This window comes from Macrobrachium rosenbergii, chromosome 42 (assembly GCF_040412425.1).
Source record: "Macrobrachium rosenbergii isolate ZJJX-2024 chromosome 42, ASM4041242v1, whole genome shotgun sequence".
NCBI lineage: Eukaryota > Metazoa > Arthropoda > Malacostraca > Decapoda > Palaemonidae > Macrobrachium > Macrobrachium rosenbergii.
This window is the reverse complement of record NC_089782.1, coordinates 8,966,421-8,993,833: the sequence shown is the minus strand read 5'-3', so window position 1 is coordinate 8,993,833 and position 27,413 is coordinate 8,966,421. Positions and strand designations below refer to the sequence as shown.

Here is a 27,413-nt window from a genome sequence, read left to right as displayed (position 1 = left end):
GTATGTAAATATCACCAAGTACCAATTCCTTTATCCATTCAAGAGTGGATGTCTAACAAAAAAGTACTGCTCTGTTAGTTTTCAAGAAGTCTTTAGACTGCGGTCCTGCCTATCTACCTACACACACACACACACACACACACACACACACACACACACACACACACACATATATATATATATATATATATATATATATATATATATATATATATATATATATATATATATATATGCATACGCCTTTTCCGCACCAGAGGGGGAGGGAGAAGCAGAAAATGGGAGAGGAGGAACTGGAAAAGTACAGACTTCTGGGTTTCATCAGGTATCTAGGGATGACGTACGCCTCCTGTCAGACGGCGAGCCAGGATCGCAGACCTTGCGAATGCGAACTCAGTGTTGCACCTTGTATGCTCTATTAATATCACATTTAACGAACAAAAATGTTTGAGGTCTAAATACGTGACAGAAGGGATCATGTTCAGGTATAAAACGATGTGAAATAACGTAGTCACAAAAATGAACAAGAAAAGAAAGTAAGAATTGAAATCACAGAGGTGAACATGGAGAAAGGGGTGTTCTTTACGGAAACAGCAGCGGAGATAAAGGCTATAGGTCAAATGGATGTCTAACTAAAACATGGAAATGTAGAGATTATTTCTGAATAGGCTGCAGTTACGGGTTTAAGGTGTGATCATTTTGATGACTTTCGAATGTGGAGTTTAGAAGGTTGATGCCATTACAAGCAAGATGCTGCATTTCCCCCACTGAACGGTGTTAGTGGGCTGACCAAGGGGTACAAGGTATGTCGGGAAGAAGGAAAAGCTTCAAGATATGGTTGAGGGCAAAGTTGATTAAGGAGACTAGGCATTATACAGAATAATGATTCTTTGTTTAGCAGGAAATTGTACAGTAGAATTTTGACTGAAAAAGTAAGCCAGAAGACACAGAGATTAAAACAGGAAGAACTGAATGAGTTTAGATAAGGAAGAGGGCATGAGGAGTATGTGGTTGTTATGAAAAGTTATGGACGAAATTTGAGTTCAAGGAAAAAGCGATGTGTGGCATACATGGCCATAGAAAAATCTCATGAAAGAACCGACAGAGTGACAATACGGAGGGTGTCTAGGATGTATAGCAAAGAAGGTAATGTTAACAGCAATTACAAGATTTTCTGAAATGTTTCAGAACATGTAAAGAAAGAATGTTTTAGATTATGTAAATGTAGAAATATTGGCTTGGTGTAAAGCTGGGTTTGAGACGAAGGCCCACACGAATAAGGACTGATGAGGTTCATAGTGAAGTATAATACTTATACAAAATACTGAATTCACATTATGGCTATGCTCTTAACGATGATGACAGATGTCATCATCAACATCATCTTCATGTTTAAGCATAATCGTTATCTTCATGATCAAGCATTCTAGTGATTCTAAGACAATTACACTAATGAATAAAAATGTAACAAGGATAATGTCTGGATTTACATCACGTTTAGCTTCTTTGAGGATTACCATCATCTTCACCTTACTTATTTAGAAAAGGCCCTGCAGTGCGAAAACCACTCAAATTTTTCTTGGTTTCACCCAGAAAGAATTGTCGTAGCAAAGTATTTGGTGTAAGTGCCCACTATTCTCAAAAGAGACAAAAAAGAAGGCTGGTCAGTGTTCACATGTAACACGCATCATCCTAAAACAAAGATATGAAAACAAAGTTAATGCACTTGATCAAAACTCCCTTTCCTTTCCATTACTCTAATGCCGGTAACCGATTTCAACCAACTCTTGGCTGGACAAGTGGATGCCATTCACTGCCTGCTTCGGACAACAAACTGTTTAAACAGCCGAGATCAAGCTATCTGCTAGAGTAGTACCAAAACTATTAACATCAGATTAGAAGCTGACCACAGCGGAAACTTCCAGGACACTTTTGACTCAAAGTTGATCGAAAGTTCTTGCAAGATTAGTTCCCGCTTTAAACCAGAATTAAAGATTCAAACCAAATTATGGCAACACCCTGGTTCTAGAATCTAGACGGAACAAAAAATTGAAGACTACCAACAGTTTCAAGCAAGTGGTGTCTGTCGGCAGGATGAGGGCTTCAATGCTTTGGGATTCTGATCTGATGTTATCATCGTAATTTAACTACCTGGAAAGGGGTTAGGTCATGGGGAAAATGAACACCAGAATTGAGTCAACTGGAAAAAATCAAAATGAAACACAGAAGAAACCTGCTGTCCACAGATCACAGGCAACAGTGGCTACAGCAGCGGCTCTAAATTGAAGTCTCAAGCACCCTACTCAGTCTGCCTAATATCATTTAACTTCTGTCCATCACTTAAAATAGAAACACACGTCTGTGTTCAAAGCTTTGGAAACAATAATTTGGTCATTTATGCTGTAGAGGTGTATTTAGAGGACGTAAATACAATCTTCTTCCACAGCAGGATAGCAATGCTCGAACATCAGTGGACCAAGGGTGTTGAAGTTAAGCTTCTGACTGATTGATTTATGAAAGTCTGGTCTGATGACCTGGCACTGGAACTGTTTGGTTATTCAGTACCGTGATGAAAACGGTTAAAATTTAAAGTTAATAACTAAATATTACATAAAATAAATAAGTAAAAAATATCATTTAAAAATGTCAACAACCCTTGAAAAGTTCATGACGTTGTTAACATCAAGATTATCATTTAAAGCCTCTTCTATGCAACTTGAAATTTGATGCTACCTTTTCGCTTTGAAGCTAGGGGAGACCACCTTGGTGAAAATGATGGAAGGCCTCTTTTTTCCAGTGACGTTTTCTGGATGAACTGACCCTCTTAATTTCATACAAGGAACTTTATTACCATGTTTTTTTTTCATCTTGTATATCTGGCACATCTCTGTTGGTTTCCTTCGTATAAACGACAAATGAAATATGCATGTAACCCATATAAAATGTAGACAACTAAGAAAAGATCGTATGAATCGATAAGAAAGGTCATGAAATAAAAATAAGTTAAACAAATGCATGATCAAAATAATTTCATGGTAGAACTGGAACATACTTTATTAAACTTACATACACTTCTAAACATTTCCTTTTGAATGATTCTAAAATACACGCTAGTTAAAGAGCAAAATCTGCAAAGCCCAAAGCCCACAACTGGCAAAGAAGCATTCACTCTCAGCACGAAGTCCATTTTAACTTTCAAGCTAGCATGACAGATATTTTAAGATCTACCTTACTTTCAATATTCATTGAAGCAAACAGAAAACCAGTATATTAAGAAAAAAGGCAAGGAGAAATGCCGAAAGAAATCAACACCCGAATCCATCGATCACCAAGAATTGAAGGTGTTGTAATCTGAAGATCGTGCGAATCACCACACAGGCACTGGGACAATGAGAAAATCTGCCTTCATGCACTGCAACCTGATGCACTTACCCACCTGTGCCTCACAGTGACTCATAACCAAACGCACTCGCTTCTTGGGGACAATACCATCTCAAATTCACAGTGGGTCAAGAGGACCAAAGTGAAACTGCAAAAGGCCAGAAAGTCAGTCCTAGGACACGGCACATGATGGCACTGTCATGCCTTCGGCTCAGTGACATGTACTGCCCATCTGGTTAAATTACAGCGACACGTCCACCTGAAAACTGGTTCAGGTAAACCCTGTTTGCACGACGTAAAAATGCTTGCAAGAAATACAGAAGAAAAACAAGACGTAGGAATGTGGCCCTGACTTTCCAACAAAACACATCAACATTCATTTCGTGTTGGTAAATCACAACGCTTCATATTTACTGAAGACTTCTTTGCATTTTGACGTGAAATATCAAATCATAAATATTAAAGGAATTTCATCGTTAGTAAACACGAATTTCACGAATTCATTAATATCACGTTACCCAATACAGGATCCTTGAGATGTGTGTGTGTGTATGTGTGTGTGTATATATATATATATATATATATATATATATATATATATATATATATATATATATATGCATACATATATAAGTATGTATGGATATGTGTATATATATATATATATATATGAATGTATATATATATATATATATATATATATATATGAATTCACAATATACATACATATGTATACTGTATATATATTGTGTACTCATACATTCATGTGTATGACATAAAAATTGATATATGACTGAAGAATATAGTGTCCCTGAACCATGATCATATCAAGAAGCAGCATGTAAATGGAAGTCACACAACCATATGATCTAAATGCAGAAGAATGACTGCTGAAATGAATTCTTACACAAAATAATAACTGCATGATAAACAAGAGTAATGCGGAAAGTCTTATGCAATCTAAAAAAAAAAAAAAGGAACAAAAATTCAGTACCTATATAACCATTTCTATGAAACTGGAGAGAGAAAGAAACGCCAATTTTTACGAAATTGCTCTTGAAGCAATAATTTCCCCCTAATGACCCTATCACAACTTCTCTCTAAAAACTTTCCAGCTGATGTAATATTGCATACAAAAGAGGACCTGTAGCAAAAACTCAGTAATTAGCTCTGGGAATGTTACCCTACCCAGTTAAGGAGGAAGGATAATCATCTACATAATTATTTTCCAAAAAGCACTGCAACTGTTTATCAGCCAAAGGGAATTTCATTCAAAAGAATTTTATAACAATGTTAAATACAGTCCACAATATGATTACTATCGGCGTCTCACTTTCCTTGTAATATTATGCCAAATTTACTTCTCAACGATCAGTTCATTAATTTCATATGATACTGTACTGTACGATATTTAATGTCACACGCACTTCCGCAAATACGTAGTGTATATATATATATATATATATATATATATATATATATATATATATATATATATATATATATATATATATATATATATATATATATATATATATGTATACATGTACATACACATATATATAATGTATATATTGTGTGTATATACAGTATGCTACTATAAACTATAGCCATTACTGTCAGCAAGCAAAGAGAATGTTTGCGGCAAAGCATATCTTTCGATATCAAACAACGCGCTATAAAATTTCCTCATAACGTTAAAGCAATATGTTTCAACTTACATTACCATCTAAAAGGAATCGTGCGACTGTCATCCGAAAAGCTTCTACAAGTTTCCCAAAGCTTTTCGAACTACCCAACTATGCCAGGACTGACAGACAGAAACTGTCCAATTACAAAGCTAAGAGTTACATTTAAGGTGACTAGCACTATGACAGTACGTCAAATCTTAAGCTACAAAAACACACGTACAAATACACAGGTTTTATGGTCACATTATGAGCCGTCTTATGATACATCACACGAGCAATTTTTTATATGCTACCATATGTCTCCTATGACATATCTGTAATTTTAAAAACGTTCATTTTCACTTCACTGACCGAGCTGAATTCATCATAGGGGATGGAATATGAACTGCCACTTTCATAACCTACATTGGAAGGTGTGAAAAAATGTTTTTCATAGTCAGTTTATTAAAGACCTTTCATCTGAGAAGAAACACCAGCATTCAAATTTCAACATCTTACCACTGCCCTTATCTCACCCCTGAGTTCGCATCCCCGGGGTAAATGGAGCACATCTGTATCTGGTGTATCCTTTTATAGGATAAACTTTGGAACTACTAAACTAAGTGATAAAAAGGCGCATCTCAACACTGACTAAATTACCTAGGCCATGACCATAGCAAGAGCTGTTCTGACTAAATTAAAGTTGACCATAGCAAGAGCTGTTCTGAAAAAAAAAAAAAAAAAAAAAAAAAAAAAAAAACTTATTCAGCTAAAGCTGGCACAACTATATAAATCTAACTAATTTTACATCTGGCCATTCCTAAGCTAAAAATAGGCACTCCTTGATTAAATGGAGTAAAATCACCATTTCCGTACAACTGTTTCGCAAAAAGAACTCTGAAACAGGAACACTCAGAATATTTAATGAATGACCACCAACCGTTCCTTAATGTCCAAAGAGAGTGATGATGACTGAAAATCTGAAAATATTAAGAACACTTCTTTGCCAACGGAAATGACGATATTGGCGATGATAGAAACAGTGAGTTAACTCATCATAGCTGTTAAAAATTATTCTTTACTGACAGTGCCATATACACTGTATCTATTCAGTCAATGGCTCTTGAAATTAGATCATACCCAAGGTTCAACCTAACTTTTGCAGAAAACCAGAGGGAATATGTTCGAATCATTAAGGAATTATCATTACACCATTTAAGAAAGGACTTCACACAGTTATGTAATAGGTCAAATTAGTTAACGCTGTGGTAAAGGACTTCATCCCAATTAACAGCAAAAGTTTCAAAAGTCAGCTTACTAATTACGATGAAGTTAGAAACGCCGAGTTGAGTATTAACCGGTTGTCATCACACTTAACCACGTATATATATATATAAATATATATATATATATATATATATATATATATATATATATATATATATATATATATATATATATATATATATATATACTATGCACTTTCGACATCAAACAATGTGCTAAATTTACACGGAACGAATCTCAGTGTCATTGATCGAATGACCAAAATGTTACCGACATTACATTTCCTCATAAATCACAATAGCTTGATAATTTTCGAAAAATCAAGATTTTCTAATATCTAGGCATAAATATACAAATTTCCTTACTACTGGGTTTTAACTTTAATAAAAGGCCGATCAATAATTTCTAACTAGAGAATTATTTAATGCAAATGAATCATCTCTGCAACTAGTATTTCTTTAAGAGCTGTTCGCACATACTAAAAACAACAAAGCATTACACGGTCAATGAAACTACTACGTCTTGAACGAAAAGAAAAAGTGCGAATCTAGGCAAGTTTCCCCTTCATTTCTTCCACTCGGCACCCCAGCGAAAATTACTACGTCCACAGAAAATGGGTTTTCTCTTTCTAAGGGAACACCTTCCTAATTTACCATCACTAACAGATATTAACCATTGTATGACAGCCAGGTTTTAAATATGGAATTTGAGAGCAAACCTAAATATCAATGAACAAGCACTATGTTAATGACAAAACACCAGAGTACCACACACACACACACACACACACACACACACACAGAGAGAGAGAGAGAGAGAGAGAGAGAGAGAGAGAGAGAGAGAGAGAGAGAGAGGAGGTTTTCTGAAAACAGCTGCAATCTTTATGTGACGAAAGTCAGTATACGAGTGCCAAAAAATGATATATATGTATACGAAATATACGAAAACGTAAATTTATCTGCAGGTGATGTGCAAATTACACTTACAAAAATAAATGATGAGCAATGGCAAAAACATACAGGTAAAAAAAACGCAACAACATAAGTCATGGTTACTGACTGCATAAAGGAAACTCCAAATACTGAAGACACACTTTGATGAAAGCAATTCCAAACACAATAGAGGTTCGTTTGACTTCCGACGGGCAGCAAAGGTTCTCAATTGACCTCGGAGTTTCTTATTCCTTGTTCCAATCGAGAAAATCAATTTCAACGATTGCATTATTTCGCAATGGTAGTTGTCACTGTATGAAGATGTCCTTGACATCAAAATCAGGGTAAACCTAACGAGAGAGAGAGAGAGGTATGAAGTTTTCTGAAAACAGCTGCAATCTTTATGTGACGAAAGTCAGTATACGAGTGCCAAAAAATGATGTTCACCACACTAAATCCAACGTCATGGACAAACTGAGTATGCAGGAAAATAGTGTTTGTGTGCATCTTAATTTAGGCTATGTAAGTGCGAATGAAGGATACAAACAGTAAAACTGATAAGCTGAAAGCAGACCTTAAGCACTAAAAGGATAAAATAACAGGAGAAATTAAATTACTGCCGCTCACTAATTAATTTTAAAATTACCAGGCACGTTAAAACCACTGCTGGAAATGAGAGCCACAAGTATTAAGGTAAAGAAGGCTAGTACGAACAAGCAATAAAGACGTGAAGAATAAACTGCATAACAAAACCAAACGAAGAAAGCAAACAGGATAAATAACCGGTAAAATGTCTTTCATCTGATACAGATTAATTGATGTTACCTTGAAAAATTGTAAGATCAATTTTCAGTACGTAAAAGTTGTCTGTTTTTGTTGCATTTTTGAAGAAGTAAATTTATATAGCTCCAGAGATAGACAATATTCATACCTATAGGATGAGTCAATGATAACACGCCACATAACCTACTAATAAACGATGGAGGAAGTTGAGAACATCACAGTTGTTCATATCGTCAGACAAAGAACACCTGCGTTACTGAAGCAGGTGTTCAAGTTTCTATTTGGGGACATGACGTTGTACCTGGATGACGATTCTATTACAGTGTCGTCGCTACCATGTGGGGGAGGTTCTCTTGGTTATTTGAGCCTTCATTCAGTATCTGCTATTTGCGTGGGGTAATAATAATAATAATAATAATAATAATAATAATAATAATAATAATAATAATAATAATAATAATAATAATGGTGAAAAAATCTACACGGATGTAAGTGTAAATATATATTTAAAATATATCTACAGTTACAGCAGTGTCGATTTTTTCACCATTTTAGTGACCCATGTGATTATGACATTTCTATAAATAATAATAATCATCATCATCATTATCATCATCATCATCATCATCATCATCATCATCATCATCATCATCGCCAACATCATCATATTTATCTGAAAACACTTTAATAACCTCACATAGCATGGAAGGTTTATTTTCGATCTGGGACTTTAGTTTCCCATATGAAAATATCAAGCAGCTAACTTTGAGTCTTGTATCTTCAAGCGCTCGAAGTTACTCAACCTCAAATCCTGAATGTTAACAGTAATAATGATATAGCAATCCAAAAATCACATTCAACAAAGACGGTCGCCAGAGAGAGAGAGAGAGAGAGAGAGAGAGAGAGAGAGAGAGAGAGAGAGAGAGAGAGAGAGAGAGAGAGAGAGAGAGAGAGAGGCAATTAACAATTTAATTAAAAACTCGGAGTCATTCGACGAGGACCGAAATAAAATTATACCACCCTCTCTTCACTTGACATCTGAAATGGACATTGCATCTCGTAACATTCCTAATGAAAAGCTGCTCTTATTTAGGCCCATTAAACTTGCCCGGCCATTCTCGTAATGCAAACAATGAGATTCCATTTATTTCGGGAGTCTCCACTTCTTCCTAATGTGACTAAATTTTTGCTTGAAAAGGTCACACATTAAACCACTACTCCTTCTCCTCATATGAATGCGTGAAAATGAACTTATGATTTCCAGTTAATTACGTTCAAATAAATAGCACAACTGTGAGAAAGTTATGTTATAAGAATAAATGGACAGTTCTTTTGCATTAATGTAAAGCGAGATACTTTTGTTTACCCTATCTATATATATATATATATATATATATATATATATATATATATATATATATATATATATATATATATATATAATATGAATATATATATATATATATATATATATATATATATGAATGTATATATATATATATATATATATATATATATATATATATATATATATATATATATATATATATATATATATATATATATATATATATATATATATATATATATATATATATATATATATATATATATATATATATATATATATAAAGGCAATGCCTAGCACCACTTCGTCGTTTCTCTTTCCTTCATTGGCATTGCCTTTATTTATACATTCATCACGTTCCATATTTTCGTGATTCAGTTATAGATACATACACACACATATACATACTATATATATATATATATATATATATATATATATATATATATATATATATATATATATATATATATATATTTCATTGAATCCATAATCAATTAGCAAACAGGACTGTAATGCATCATTCCGTATCTTAATTTTAATTCTTGAAGTTCTGTTGCACACAATTATGAGTCGTCTGCTTCAAGAACAAATACCAACACCATCTGTGAGCGCGAGGTCAGAACAACAAATTCAAATGTTGTAACAACATGCCATGCAGCACGAATTATTACTAACAAACGAAAATTCATCTGATTTTAAGCCGGCATTCGGGTTACCGAAGCTCGTGTTTCAGTTTACTAAGATTATTATACTGAAGCTCTTTTTATTCATTATTAAGTAGTTTTTAAATAGCATTTAATAACCCCCTGCATCACTGTAAACATCTTTTTTATCTATAATAGCAATCTCTCCGACTTAAGTCTACGGTAACCTAACAAACTATCAAATCTTTCAGAACGGTACCTATTCGTTTGAGGAACTCTTCAATATCTATGGCAAACCTTACTAACATTCACTCATCTTTTCCTTAAACCTCTGTCAGGGGGATTCTCTCGACATCATATGACTCAACTGTACCCGGTAACAAAAGCTGATGCACGCACACATACGCATACACACTACTGAAAGTACACAATAACATTTCAATCTAATGTTTGGATTTCTAAAGTATCATACTTATTTCTTGTTATAAGAAACATTTGCTACTTCGGGCTGTGCACGACGACGATTAAGACCTAGATATACAATGGATATCATAAATACTGATACACTGATTTAAGAAAATGAGGCTGTAGCGCCAAGCACTGGGCATTGTCAGCCATTCAGCGCTGACGACAGCGAAAGGAGGGAGCTGGAGTGGTTGGGCAACAACAAAGGAGAAAGGAAACAGGAAAGGAGGTAAAGTAAAAAGCTAAACACTGGGGGCAGTTAGGGGCCGAAGGGAAGCTGCAAACAACCTCTAGTAATGCCTACAGCACACCACCTGAGGGGCACTGACGGCACAACCCACCTACAGGGTTGTCTGTAATACAATACGACAGTCCTCAGGCAACGTAAAAACACATTCAGTGTTTAACTGAGCAGACATGTCGAGAACACAGTAGTGTTGTCATATCTCGACTCTTCATAGTTCACATTTTAACAGCATCAATCCCAGATGAGTTTTTTTTTTTTTGGTAGCAGACGGGACTATCAATTTATTTTTTTTTTTTGTTAAGTTCCAATTAAAGTCAGAGGATCCATTCAAAACATTTTTTACCGCTGGAATCCGTCTCCTCAAATATCTCTTCATTTCTTTTTATACTAAAGCTTTCATAATTTCACTTGTTTACCCTTCAATATCACACATATGTAGGAAAGTACTGTGATACTTCGCTCAAACTGAAAGAATAAATAATTATACTGAACACAGTTTCATAAACGACCACAGTTAATAACTTCGTGGATTAAAATACTAGGTACAGGCGTCTAATCTTACAGTCTTATTTTCATTAAGCGAAAATGATAAAAATCACAATATTTATTGTTCCTGGGAGCATTTCTAATGACAAGAAGAAGCTCCTAATTAAGGCCACAATCTACAAAATAATATATTTTATATTTCGAAATGATTATGACTTTCTCTCGATAATTACCACCATTCCATAATACGTTACAAAACGCAAAATCTATATAAAAGAAAAAAGGTTTTAAAGCATTAAAAAAAAGTCACCATCACCTTAAAGTAACAAATAAAAGCAAAAATAAAAACCCATCTCAAACGTACAATAATAGAAGTAGGCGTATTTCCTGCTTACTATGATGCAAGGGTTTTCTAGCTCGGACACAACGGTTAGTTTGCTTCCCATCCACTCCTGCGTATGCAAGTGTGTGTGTGTGTGTGTGTGTGTGTGTGTGTGTGTGTGTGTGTGTGTGTGTGTGTAAGCGAGACTAAATAATCCCCCTCCCTCTCTCTCTCTCTCTCTCTCTCTCTCTCTCTCTCTCTCTCTCTCTCTTTTAGGCATCGTAACTTAGTGGTAGCGCGTCTAGCTGTCAAGTGGGCGACCAGTGCTGTACCTCGAACCAGGCGAAGGTTGACGGATGAGCATGTTCTCTTAAAATGAAACCTGCCTCTTTCGACCGAAGCATGGAAATCTGCATCTGATTGTTAAACGAGTGCTGAGGGTCAAATCTATGGTAAGGAAGAAAAATGTTTATTATCAAAACAAGGTAACCAACGAGGTAATCGTCACCTTATTAAGTCGGAACCATTCATATAATATTTCAATCTCTCTCTCTCTCTCTCTCTCATGATACCAGATGTGCAACTAAATGTCTAGCCGCTCTGTTTCAACGCAGCTCATCATAAGGGATTACACTGCATCACCATCTCTTCTTCACCTGACACCATCCCACAAACGAAGGTTATTTCAGACGCGGAAAATGACAAGGAGGAGCTACATAAGTTCTCTGCGAGCTATTTTGACCCTCGTAAACACGGCGCAGTCATCAAAAAGAAAAACTTTTCATGCGTTTGGTTGGGTGAATTTTGCAATTTCAAATGATGTTTCCACCTACGAAAAAAATTATTCAATTACCATAATGCCAGATTGCTTATCTTCTCTCTCTCTCTCTCTCTCTTATATATATATATATATATATATATATATATATATATATATATATATATATATATATATATATATATATATATATATATATAAAATACATATTTATATATACAAATATACAGTATATGTACATATAAATATATATATACATGAACATGTATACATACATACATATATATAAGATTTATATATATATATATATATATATATATATATATATATATATATATATATATATATATATATATATAAAAATAAAGCCACAAATATTGTTTAACAACGAATTCACCATACCCTGGGAATAACTTAGAAAAATATAACTTGAAATCGACTATTCTGAAAGTATTCCTGTCGAATTCGGGATCAGTACATAGAAACGACATTAACCCACTTCCAACCATGATAGCTGAACGGTAAGTTTATGACATTCCGCTGCTTATGAATTCGTGTCACTCAGACACGTGACTTTTTTTATATTTACAAATATTAAGCCACAAATATCGTGCAATATCCTATTCACTATAACTTGGGAATAACTTACACCCAAAAGATGTCCTACAGAATACAAAAGTCAAGCATGTATGAGATAAAATTCATATATATATATATATATATATATATATATATATATATATATATATATATATATATATATATAGAAGAAGAAGATTATACATATACATATATATATATATATATATATATATATATATATATATATATATATATATATATATATATATATATACATATATATATTGTTTTGTGTGTTAAAAGTATGTTAAAGATAGAAACACACACACGACTGTCGGATTACTTGACTTATGTACAACTGTACTGAAATAATCAACGCATGTCACAGCCAGTCACTCAGACTAAATAACAGTTATCATCACTAAAAGCTTTTCCGCAGGTTGGTTGCGTGTGCTCCAAAAAGAAGCCCTCTTGGCCAACCAGAGGCCTGGGTGTGAAAGGTCAGCACAGCAGCAGCAAGCAAGAGCAAATGCTCCTTCCAAAGTGGTGAAGCGGGAAGACGGGCCACCTCCGCCATATACGGGAGAAACTTACCGGCGAAAGATGAAGACACCAAGGACCTACTCCGTTCTGCTCTATCCTCCTCCAACAACAATCCCCCACCTCCTCACTGCACCACATTGGAGGGTGGCCTTTGTTTGTAATCATATTCACTTTCCTGTTTTACCATATTCTTTTTACATTGAAAAGAGCGAAAGCAGCACGAGAACAATAAGTGACCTAACCCTCGTTTGGTTAAACAAAGCCTATGTGTCCGTGGCCTTCATTCATCTAGCGCTGACCTTTTACTATGCATAGTATCATCCAGCGCTGACCTTTTACTATGCATAGTATCTACATGCTTAACAACGAGGACTTTCGGCACCTACCGACAATGAAGAAAAATGTTTTGGAAAGGAGGCGTTAATGTACTCTATCAGACCAGTTACAAGGTCCTTGAATACAGAACTATCCTAATTAAGAAATCCAAATTCTTGTCCCTCTAACACAGCAACCGAGTTGCGTGGGAGGAGAGTCCACTTTCTGGGCTGAAAGGAAGGAGTGGTGGAATGATTCATAATCACGTAGAGTCAAGGACGCCCTCAAATACCTCAGCAGAAATTCCAATTAAGCGAGCTCAGTCCCAAAAATAAATTTCTTTGGACGAATCCTAATCATGGTTTTGTCTACCATTCTTTAACTTAAAACCAAAGGAGGATGGTGACAGAAATCCCAATTACTGGGGAGGAGGAAGGAACGAACGCACCCATCATGAAATCTAGTCGCCGTCTTAAAATGAAAACAAGAAATGCGAACACTGTGAGCCACAAAAGACAAAAACCTAATCGTGCTCATGGCTGCTGTCGAAAAATCCATTCAACTAATCACGACCTGAACCTCCTACACTTTTCCTTCTCTTGCAAAGATCGCCGTGAGGAGGCAAAGCCATGATAATCTCGTTAACCTGAGACGAACAGGAGATCCAATTTCGCGGATGAAGACGATGCTAATGACCTCTTGGAAAGGACATTTCCTCCAAAGATATATAACTGCGATCTCACAGCGTCGCACTGAACGGCACTAATGAGGACCAATTCCGTGTGGAGGATCGGCTAAGAATTATACAAATGGCGTCATAACATGTAACATGAAGCATGTTTGTGATGCATATAAAATCACATTATATTTACACAACGGGACAAACACGTGTGCTTTCAGACCTTGTATAACAATACGTGACCGAGTTCCAAACACATTACAAATCTATAACTTCAACATAAATTTGTTTTTATTTCATTATACGATTTCGGTTCATTTCTGGTTTTACTTTTAAACACGTCGGTTAGGAATCAATCTCAAACACCACAACTCAAAATAACTATGAAACATTCGAAAAGAATACCATCAGGTCATCTTTCCCCATTTGGGCTGGTGATACAAGTTTCCCTGAGCGCCCAATCTTTCCCTTAGCCGCTTTTCTCCTCACCCACAAACCCTATTCGTCCTTCGCCCCTCCTGTTGCAAGCCTCACTCAACAATCCCTCCCTTACACCCACGTCTTCTCCAACCCACTTCGCGAATTCCTCTTTCCTCCTCCCCCTCTCTTTCTCTCTCTCAAACACACATACACACACCCTCACACCTCCCCTGTCTCTCCCTCCCTCTCCAGCCTCTCTCCTCTCTCTCTCTCTCTCTCTTAGGTAACCATTTTCATTAAGCCACTTTGTTAATTCACTGACATTCAAATCCTGCTTGTTTGAACTTTGCCAACCCATTACATGAAGTTGAGTGAGAGCTTCATGAAAACACATGGGTCCTGCAAAATACGTCAACGTGAATTTCACTGGAAATAGTAAAATGTTTTCCTTCGTCGTCTTCCCTCTCCTCACAGTAAGCATATTTTGCGATGGAGACTTATACAAAAAGCGAGAGAGATAGTAAAAGAGACCGAGAAAGAATTTACACAAAATCTAGTTAGAGCTTCTATGCAATATACGCACAAGGCTACAACTCAAATCCTGCTAAATCTGAGAAGAGACTTCTCGAAAGAAACCCCACCATTATTTACTTAATGTTGGCAACTCTTAACAGCTCGCTGCTATTTCCTTTGCACTGAAAACACAGACTCATGCATTAGCCTGAGTTAAGGAGGAGGACTCTTTCTCCTCATCTCCACAGCTCTAAAAGGAACGGAAGTTAATGCAGTAGTCTTGTTTATTTAAGGAGCCCTCATGAGGGGTCTTTTTCTAATAAAGGTACCGACAGATGTTTACTTGAAAATTTCTAAACCTATATAAGCACTACGAATAATGAAAGAGCATCTTACAATACTTACCAGTAACATTGTCTCGATTAATAATCGGCTTTACCACATAAGTCTATCTATGCTGTCTCACACAGAAACAACGGTCAAACTGACGTTTCACTTCCAGTGGAAGAGCTTTTCAAACCGTCTTCATACACGCACACACACACTATATATATATATATATATATATATATATATATATATATATATATATATATATATATATATATATATATATATATATATATATATACACGCATACACATGTATACATATGTGTGTGTATGAAGTGCAATTACGAAGACAGGAATTGATACTAAGTAAGGTTCTGCAATGGGCTGATGAAAGTGCGGCTGGGTGGTTGAACATGATTTGTAAGGTATATCTAGATGAGGGAAAGATTCTGAAAAAACAAGCAAGAGGAATAAAATTGTTACAAAGTATACCAGGAAATGTATATGGCAAAAAAATGTAAGACAGTTGGCAGAGGACTGATAGGGGAAGACTGTGAGTGCAAGGAAGAAAAAAGGTACGTGGATAAAGGTAGTAGTTACTAAGGAGAAACATATTTGTGGAAACAGGCAGAATTTATTAAGGAACAGTTTTGCGCGAAGTCTGAAAGCAAAATAAAAAGTTATATATATGTGGCGTTTATGAATCTAGCAAAACCTTGATCTTGAGCGCAGCCTATGCATATTCTGTACTGAAATACAGAATAAGGTTCCAGACAGGCGAAAACAAAAACAAAAGTTACAAGTACTATGAAAACGCAACAAATAACTACAGCCAGTGTGAAATCTTGACACTATAAACAGATCATTGTGGCAATCTTCATTACCACTCACAACAATTTTCCTTCATGCTATTTCTTATGAATAAACACAGCGCATCACATCTATGTATTCTGAGTAACTTTATGCCTGATTTCCATACATTCAAGAAGGGGGTTCTGAAAATGTTCCATTTCTTTTGTAAGATGAAAATCCCCAAACTCCCACATAAAATCCCAGGACCGGTCTCAGCCTGCCCCCAAGAAGAACAAATGAGATTTTCCCCACTGGGTATTCATGTGCTAGGATCTACGAGCTTTTATTCCCTGCTGCCCTCACGGGGATTACTGCCTTTCATTTTCCAAGCCCAAGAATAGGGACAACCTGCGCTTGTGGGACGATGTTTGAGGAGATGGTTCTACACATCCCTCGTCCTATGAAACGACCTTCTCACCTGAACTGCTCTAAAGTGTTTCAGGAGAGTCATTCCTTTTTTTTTTTTTTTTTTTTACGAGCTGAAGGTAAACATCAAAAGAATAATATTTATACAGGTGAGAAGTTTTACAAACACAGACACAGACACACACACACACACACACACACTCACGCGCGTTGTATGAAAGATGTGTGGATGTTGTGTGCGAATGAAAGAAAAGTGCTGTTAAAATGAAATGTTATCGTAGGATATAAGGCATATGAACTGATAGGGTGAAAAATGTGGAGATACCAAGTGGAAAGAATGGACGATACGCGGGTGAAAATGAATATAATTTAGAGTTAGCAGGAAAGAGAGGACGACCTAGAAAGGGTTGGTTATATGGGATGAAAAAGTTAATGGAGAGGAAGGGCTTTAATATCCAGGAAGCCTGAGAATACGTGCAAGATAGGGACAACATGTCTGAGGGGGGCTGGATGTGATGCTGATGAGCCTTCCTGTGTTGGTGTATGAAGCGGCTAATGTTATAGAAATCTTACTGCACAGGGAGTTTACCCAAGATTCCACAGTTACAATTAAGAATGTAGCAGACACGACTGAGATATTTCATCTAAGGGGTCACCCACAGTTTTGGGAAACAGCTAAATGATGTGTGTAAAAATAAACACACATACATAAGTAAATAAACACACACATAAATAAATAAATAAATATATATATATATATATATATATATATATATATATATATATATATATATATATATATATATATATATATATATATATATATATATATATATATATATATATATATATATATAGAGAGAGAGAGAGAGAGAGAGAGAGAGAGAGAGAGAGAGAGAGAGAGACTTCTTCTTCCTAGGCCAGTACTACCTACCCTTTAGCGCAGACATTATTGAAAACTCTGGTAAGCTATCACTCTGATTCATTTGCATTTCTGCAGCCAAAGGTGATTCCTGTTAAGAAGCAAAGTCTTTAATCTTTTCTTCTGAAAGCATTATGTGAGCCATGAGAGAATTCGATAGCCGTACATAAGGAAGAATTGGCCATCATTTGTCCTGCACACACGCCCTTCTCTTGTTTGATCGCCTCTCAGGAACTTCGGCGCATTTTGTGTCGTAGCTCTCGACATAATATCTAAAGCTTTTGGAGTATTTTGGCACGGGACCCTCATTCTCAGGTCTTTCGCCCTAAACTATGCTCTTGGTTTTACCTTCTGTTCTAGTGCCTGACTATTTAGAGCGATATTTTTGTTTAAATTACGTCTCTTTCCACCTACACTGCTAACGCTATGTTAAGGTGTACTACTTTACCACTAATGCATTTCCTAGTTTTCAGCATTTCCCTTCTTTTTCACTATCGACTTTACCGCTAAGCGTTCAGTCCCGAACATTTTATTTTCACAGATAACTAAAAGGATCTCAACAACATTCTGACGAAGCTGTTTTAAGCTCGGTCACTTCAGCGAAATCGCTGTTTATAAGCGAAAGTTGAATGTTTTTCAACCCATGTCCAGGGGAAACAAATGTTGGCAAACTCCTGCAAGAACTGGAAAATGTGCCACCAACTTGCAAGGAACAGTCATGAAAATAGAAGTCATATTTTAGGTGTCAACTAATTCTGAGAGAGAGAGAGAGAGAGAGAGAGAGAGAGAGAGAGAGAGAGAGAGAGAGAGAGTCAAGTAACTCCTTTCCTCATCCCTGCATCCACTGGGGCACCATCTCTTCCTCTAGTTCTCCTTCTCCTCACCTCCCATCCCCTTAAAAAGGGTGTGCCGGTCGTCAACTCTCCAGACTTACTTGACTGGCTAAGTCTACTCCCACGGCAACATACTTGCTTGGCTTCTTGCTTTGTCACTGCCCAAGATGTTTTACAAGCATTGGAGTTCCTATAGATTTCCAGTTTCCTGTATGATAACATAGCACCTGAAGGTACCAAAACCACTTAAACATCTAAACAACCTTTCTTTTACAGGAGCCGCTACTCTGGAAATCGATAACCATTCTTTTTTAAAATGCTTATCTGTGAAAGATTCTATGTTTACTGTATACCATTCAGACCGTTTCCAGATATTAACATCTCCAACGGGATATGGACGTCTCTTGAAACGACAGTCTAAGGACAATGATTTCCACGTTTAGACCCGCCTGGGGCCAGCTTCCCTCAATGCCCACCCTTATAAAACCATGCAGAATAGAGGTACTTTATTCTGCTGGTACTTGCCGTCTACACGTTTTAATGTTATCGTCGTTTTTGACCGTATGAATTATAGCATAAATAGAGTTTACCGTATAAAGGGAAAATCTACAGAAACCATTCCAACAATTACATTGACATACCCTTAAGTTGTATAGCTGTGTGGATTTATCCGAGAAAAAAGGTTATGTGGATCAAGTGTTTGTTGTGAAATACGAGGTTTTTGAAAAGTTTGAGATAAAATGAAAGAACCGTCGTATGTGGCATACATGAACAGAGAGTATGTGAGAGCACTGTTGTAGAAACAATTAGAAAGTAATTTGTTGCAGACGATTAATGTCAATTCTGAAAGTAACGTTTGTGTTAAAATATATGAAAGAAAGTAAAAGGCAGAAGCTGTTATGATTTTTATTACGTAACATATATGGAGATGAAGGGTGTAAAACGAGAAAATGCAGAGATAAAACAAACAAACAGTAAAAACACAGAAATGAAAAGATGCATTAGTGAGTTTAGAGTTAGTTGGGTCACATGAAAATGGAATACGAGAGGTCAGAGAGAAACTTGTCAAGTTCAGATATCCTGCAAGAACAAAGTTGGACTGCAAAAGGTGATGGAATTTTAGCCCTTAAATCTAGGAAGCCAAAGAACTCTGGCAAGATTAGGCCAAATGCGCATGATAAGGCGAACAGCATAGGAGCTAGAGTATCAACCTGGAACCAATGCGTGTGGGGAAGGTAGGTGCAACGTTGATGAGCCCTCAGGGCGAGTGCACTTAGTGTTGAATGCTTGCGTTAGGTTATGCTAGGGATTTATCCTTGATCAGTAAATCAACGTAGGAATGTGGCTGTCTGTGGTCTTGCTCATATCGGGAGCTCATATTTGGGAAAATAACTACGTGGTGATATACGACAAGAATACTAGTAAAAATTCATGTGATATATAAGACAAGAATACTAGTAAAAATTCATGTGATATATAAGACAAGAATACTAGTAAAAATTCATGTGATATATAAGACAAGAATACTAGTAAAAATTCAATGACTTCGTCGACTCTGAAATAGTTATATATATTTGGGTGTAAAACTACCAGTTCTCACTGCTCTTTTTACATCCATGTAAATGATATGAAAATGGAGATCTTGCGCTCTTGACCACTGAACTTTAAAGGTCAAATTGGGAAAACTGGTAAAATTCATGAACACGTACCGAGCTATGCAAAATTTAACCTGCAAAAAAATCCGTCCCTTTTCTAGACAACTACTGCCGATCTTGCATTCACACTATGAATGAAAACAGGCCTCTTTCCTCTCCGTCGACTAAGCTTATGACAGTTTGTCATTACCTACAATTTTGGACATTTGCCTTAACAGTAAACTCTTTAAACCTCCCAATAATACAGTGATATCTGTATGAAGATAGTGGAATTATTTGAATCTGCACTCCCCTAGAATAATTAGTTCCCTTATTTTCAAGACAGAATATAAAGAACACAAAACAAAAAAATCAATTCTTTACTTGGAACATCCACGCCCAGGCCCCACCAAGAGGATCCTGGCCGACGATTGGACACCATGCTCGTAACGTTTCTCTTATCGCCAAAGAATCGGTATTCTGGACGTCAGCGCGTCCCGGAAGAGAATAGTCGGTAACAAAACGTCTTCTGTAGTCCAATCGTAAGTAAACACAAACGTTTACGTATCCGTCACTCTCTTAACGTGAAACCGTACATCACAAGCAATAACAAAGGCTTCTACGGACATGGCAAAAGAGAAGTTAGGCCGAAGAGCTGAACGAAATGGAAAGAAAAAGGAATAGGCCTTTTACATCCATCTTTCACTTGACAGCACGTTGAGAGCCAAGGAGGTCCTTTCTCTTTCGAAACACAAAAGGAGGTTTAGGCTCACTCCACAATTCACAACCTCTAAACCAGGATTACCTTTTAAGCCTACGCACAAACAAAATTCTCTCTCTCCTACTTCTGCTTACGTTTTCACATTTATGTAAAAATATACATCATCTTAAAACAAATCTGATAACCTCTAAAAATACAATTTCAAGCATAAATTTTACAACGGGTGAACTATGATATCATCTCTGTATAAAGAGTGATGCAGACATAAAAAAATGTATTCATCACCAAGAGCAAATCTGAGTGAGAGTCTTTCAATGCTAATTTTGATTCCAGCGCCATCTGTGCACCACTGACAACAATGAAAACAACCGGGGATATCAGTCAAGGTCAACACGACGTCGCCATTCTGCTGTAGTCTTCCGTTTTGTCACAATGGAAACAAAATGGATATGATGCCAATCACACACACACACACACACACACAAAGACCAAAAAGCATCCACGGATGCTGTCCTCCAATGACGTAGCCTAATGGGACATGGCTTCTAATCCATTTCGGTATGAGTGTTGCACCACTGGTGATTAAAATGCACGAGGAAAAGGTTCTCTGAAGTCTGAGCTGGCCCGTTTTGGAAGCCTTCTTTCAAGACCAAGGTCCAGGAACTTTATGTTCAATGGAATTTGCTCTTCGATTTTTTCTGAGGAATTCTGTAGCGAAATAAATAGTTATAAAAACCACTATTAGCCAAAAGAAATATATTTACCTACATGACTTGGCTGCTTCTAAGACAACTTTCCCCGACAACTAAAACTAAAGAAGAAAATTCAATTAAGGCCCATAAGTGCGCAGTCTGAGAGAGAGAGAGAGAGAGAGAGAGAGAGAGAGAGAGAGAGAGAGAGAGAGAGAGAGAGAGAGAGAGAGAGGCAGTCATCACAGTAAAAAGCCAATTTTAATCAGGCAAAAAGCTATAAAGTGAAAACGTGGTTAATAGGAAAAGGAAAAGTAAAGCCAAAATCCTGATGACTTGAGCACAGACACAATAACAAACGATCACAATCATGTCCACGACAGAGCTGCTTCGCGTATCAGGATGAAGTATCATGTACATACGGTACAGAGCACCGGCAGAATCATAAGATTAATCTTTTCATTTAAACGACCGATGACGAATTACCAGAACGCGATGACAGTTGCATGACGCCCCAACAAATCTACAAGGACACCCGCAATACAAATCGCTTTTAGCCTCTCACTTTACTACCTCCTTTCCCGCTTCCTTTATTCAATCTTGCTCTCCAACACCTCTAACTGTCACTTTAAGTTCAACTGTGGGGTTTTCTCCCAGTTCCACCTTAAGACCGTTGTATTTCATTTCCACGACTTTTGGGTTCTCTATCTTGCTGTCCATCCACTCCAACTCCCTCTATTTACCTCTATCTTGCTGTTCATCCACTCCAACTCCCTCTATTCACAGTCTTGAACGCTGAATGGCTCAAGTGCCCTGGCGCTTGGCTTGACAACCTTATTTCTTAAAGCCCATCCAATACAATACAAAACTTTACTTAAGGCGAGATAATTTACTAAATGTCCAGGTAATTGCTATCATTAATGCTAATATGCATTGCTGCACTGAAAAGAGACTACCCCATATCTCTCCGTTCTCTAAAGCCATTACAACGTTCAGGTGGGATCAATAAATTTGGGAGAAAATTAAGAACATTTCAAAATTAACTTTTCATTCAAAATTTAAAAGGCCGGGGTGAAAAAAACGTTGTGAATCTCAGAATAGCATTCAAGATAGTACTAATTCATGTCAAAGAAACGCAATTAGACCCAACTTAGGCTATATATAACCCTTTCATTATGTATGTCAGTAGGATACCGGGAAAAGAATATCTGAGAAACTCAAGTGAAAACGAAACTTCAGAAAATGTTACACGGCGACTCGACCCAGCCGTCGAGACCTATAAGCCTAGTCAACTGCGATTACTGATTTGGAGAAAAAAAAAAAAAAAAAAAAAAAAAAAAAAGCAGAAAGGGACAGCATGCATGAAAAACTCAAAAGAGTAATTTGACACAGCACAAGGATATTGGCACATATGATTCAGAAAAACAAAGAGACGGAAGGCTATAAAGCGCAAATATGACAAATGACAGTAGCTTAACATAGCGAGCTCGTTGACTTCTATCATTCAATTCAGTTAAACTGCATTACGTCAAAGCGTAAAGCGGCGGTTGGTTGTTCTATTCTTCATTTTTACACTACTGCTACTACTACCACTACTATTCAGAGAGAGAGAGAGAGAGAGAGAGAGAGAGAGAGAGAGATGTCCTATTAAAGTGCAACACAATGTTTTGATAATGCCGGAAATCGCTCACTCACCAGCACACTGCACATGATGTAACTGCACGGCGATTGGTGGCTTCCTTACCTGCAAACAACGAAAAATAATTCAATGTTGGAAAATAATTCACTACAACATAAACAGAGTTCGGGCTGCAGATTGCCAGTGTTCTACAAAATGTTAAAAAATAAACTGAAAGAGGAAGTAAATTTCCAACATTTTGCAGGTTTGGCAGTATCTTACTTATCTATAAATACATGTCTAAATTGCCAAATCACCGGCATCTACGAGAGCATAAAAAATGAATACAAACTCTAGTATATACTTTATATCTGTCAAATTTTTATACACGTACTTTCCTATGAGATAAAAACAAAAATTGGTAGTAAAAGAGGTTTCACTTTTTGCATAAACATAAAATAATTTACCAACAAGCAGAGAGAGAGAGAGAGAGAGAGAGAGAGAGAGAGAGAGAGAGAGAGAGAGAATTTGCCTTTCAACAATAGTGCACATCAATATCCGGTATGAATTACAAATTATATGAGCATTTAACAACTCAAGATTCCACTTCCTATCATCAGCAACGATAAAATAAGTGCGGAAGAATTTTTAGTTAGCCAAAAATAAATAATGGGCAGCTTCTGAGCTCAGGACAAGCAATATCCGTGGCCGGTAATTCGTCACAGTCGCAGCCGCTACGGCCCAATTTTGTTTCTTTTCTCTCCCCAAACCCCGCAACCCACCTCACCCCTCCCCTACCCAATCAAAACTGTTTCCTCCTCCTCATTCTCATTCCAATCCTTTATGCAGGAAAAGAGGAATAATGTAAAGGCTTTGTCCTTGACTTGCTTCCGTCCTTGGTTGCTTAATGTTTACTATTTTCCTCACTCCGACGATCACTAATGAGGATGTGTTTATCACCTGAGTGTGTTGCCATGGGTCTCCACCTATTCCATTTTTATACAATTATTATATGTGCTCTCGAATTTAAACATGTACATAATTGTTGCATTACACTCACATACAGACATACAAACATATTACTGTGCGTGTTGAGTGAAGACACCCTCTGCAGCCATCATTGCCTTGTTGTGGGCCCTTTTCATTTGAATTTTACTTCTTTAATCGAAAAGATTGGTCTGACTGACACCAGCGAGAAAATTAGGCTCACTGATCCAGTTAATCTACTTACTCGTCAACTTCAGTTAACACGAAGCGTAGGGCAACTGGCATCAGAATGTTTGTCTTAAAGGAACACTTTATTCTCTTGTCGAAAAATATTTTCCCAAGAAATTATTTACTTACTCATTGAAAGAGTCCACGCCAACTGAAAACTCTCAATTCCAACACATAAAAATACACTTTAAAATAATAACTACAGTATGCAGAATGCATGAAATCACGCTCCAAGCAGATAAAGGAATGAATTTAATATTACAGCGAAAATAGAACTGAATTATTGTTAAAGCATAATATCTTTAAGACAGGTACTTATATGGACTGAATGTGTATTAGCGTACTGATTTTTAGTCTTGGTTGAGCTACAGCCTGCCATTAGTTCTGAACCTGGTCGAGTCAATAGCAAAAATCTGAAATGTATGAGCGTTCTAATTCGCAGAAACATAACTAAAAAGAGACTCACGTAGATAGACAAGCCCTGTCAAACCTCAATACACAATATACAACCTTCGAGAGAAATTAAATACCGAAAATAAACCTTAGCAAAGCACAAATACGGCCACGCAAAGCGACAAAATTAAACTGTCCCATCAATCCCTGTAACCACACAAATCATAAGAAAATAGTCAAATCTAAACATGGTGCTACCTCGACTCCAACACATAGCAAGAAGACAAACAGCATGAGACAGGGGAGGACGAAGTATTGTTAACAAGTACCAGTATAGAAGACTTGCACTCGGAACTTCGGATGCGGTCACCTATACAACTTTCAGATCCCGATCACCAGAGTAACCCAGCACCAAGAGGTACAGTTCTTGATATCATTCATCGGTCCATACACTTTCTATCACGCTGAGCTTCTTCATCATCGCTGAAACGATTCTCTGGTAAGCTAAAGCACAATCATATAAAATAGTGAGAAAACCAGTAACAATACGTGAACATCCCTGGACGATACCAAGAAAAATGAACCCGCCCACTGGTAACACTGGAAATATCTTGCAGAAAAATCGACCCGAAGAGGCACAGCACCATTACCAGCCCAATTTCATCCTTTTCTCTTCCTTACATAGCCAAGAGAAATTGCCCAAAATTTAAGGTTGGATACATGGCACATCCTCTTAAAGTAAATTAATTTCATTTTTACCAAGATTACCGTTGTTCACCCCTAACTTAAAACTTAAGAGTGAGTTTAAGACCATCAGTATCATATTGCTCTCGGTATCTACAGTACAATAAGCTTTTCTTTCTACTTATGGATATGTTCAACAAAATCAACTTTTTGCCGAAATGAAAATTCCCTGACGCTTGGTCGTATAATTTCCATAAATTAATGAACATTTTGCATTATATATATATATATATATATATATATATATATATATATATATATATATATATATATATATATATATATATATATGCACACACACACACAAAGGTACAAGAAACGCTAAGCGCAGCCAGTCAAATCAAAGAAGCACTGCAATGAAACAAACAGTGTCAACAAACAAACCGGTGTCCAGGGAAAGAGAAAGAGTCAGTCAGTGTTCTTTTTATGGTACGGCATACCAATATTCAATACTTCACCCAGACCAGCCTCATAGCCCAACGATAAATTCTATGCATTAGCCGTCACTACCGTGTAATTTTGCGTCGAATATATGAACCTCCCACATACTATCAGGTGGTATAAACAATAACAGGTTCAGACCCTGAAAACGCAACATGGCATTTGCGTGCAAGACTAGCATCATCACTACATCATCCAGCTACTGGACAAGGGTTCGGGACTCGATTGTGCACATGCTATTGTTTACCTCATCACGAGACATATCAATTTCAAGACATAAAACAAAAATGCCGAACTCCATTGCGTTTGAAGATTGTTTTCCGTAAAAAACAAGACAGGAAGTCCACCCAAAGAAAGTACTCATTCACGTGGACGCACAATGCGGTTGCGCGTCGTCAATGCCAGATTTATTTTCACCACAGTTGCAGTTGATTACAGACACTTACACAGCGTAATATTCTGAATTCAAACCTTTCAAAAAGATCTTCAGACCTAAAAAATGACGAGTATCTTCCGTGAAATTTTACATTAGTCCCCTAGATGGATCAAGTTACTCATACCTGTAGATACAGTAGTAGTAGTAGTAGTAGGCTAATAATAGAACAAGCTTCAAGGTCGACCACAAAATGGCGGGCAATAGGGTAAACGAGGAAATCCATCCATTTTTACTCTGGGCCTTGTGAGTCTGAGATGGGAGTAAAAAAACCCGAGCTAAAAATAAAACCAGGTGCCTTCAGGAGAAAACATTCATAATCATTACCTGGACATGTTACTAAAAAATCCCAATTGCCGCTGTCGCCACTCAACATCCTTCTTTCGAAGAGCCACGACACTGCATTAATAGCCCGCCTGGGGATATAATAACCGCCCTTCCCGGCAAACGTTGAATAAACATGAGACAATAACAAGGACATGTTCATCTTAATGAACACCACTCGTTAAGAACCATTCAGGCGCTCACCCAACGGTCCTCCAGGAGACATAAGACTTGTAGATGATTTATACGGGACGTGTCACTTCTTCGGCAACATTTAAAAGATAATGGACCCCACTTGAAATGGTGCCTCGTTTTTCTTAGAAGACAAGAGAGCCGCTGCCTTCATGTTATTCTTGAAACTTTAGAGAACACAAGAAGAGAAGGAAGAGTTGGTGGTGTAGGAGTAAGAGGGGGAGGGCGGAGGGGGAAGAAGAGGCATCTCCAGAGAGATGAGGGTAAATCCTCAATGACATAAGCATAATCCCTATTGTATCCATC

The 27,413-nt window shown here is 36.8% G+C and overlaps 1 protein-coding gene across 45 annotated transcripts in view; it reads right to left on the bottom strand.

Annotated features, from left to right (window-relative positions):
- The window catches only part of LOC136827934 (ankyrin-2-like), a 790,256-nt gene that overhangs the window by 468,955 nt on the left and 293,888 nt on the right, over positions 1-27,413 (bottom strand). For 2 of the 45 annotated variants that reach the window (XM_067085427.1, XM_067085432.1), the window contains exon 1: positions 23,443-23,499. The exons of the other annotated variants lie outside the window; for them this stretch is intronic. In XM_067085427.1, coding sequence (XP_066941528.1) covers positions 23,443-23,457 — 15 coding nt within the window. In that variant the 5' untranslated portion in view covers positions 23,458-23,499. Of the gene's footprint in view, positions 1-23,442; positions 23,500-27,413 lie in introns of those variants that run through there. 45 annotated transcript variants of the gene reach the window in all.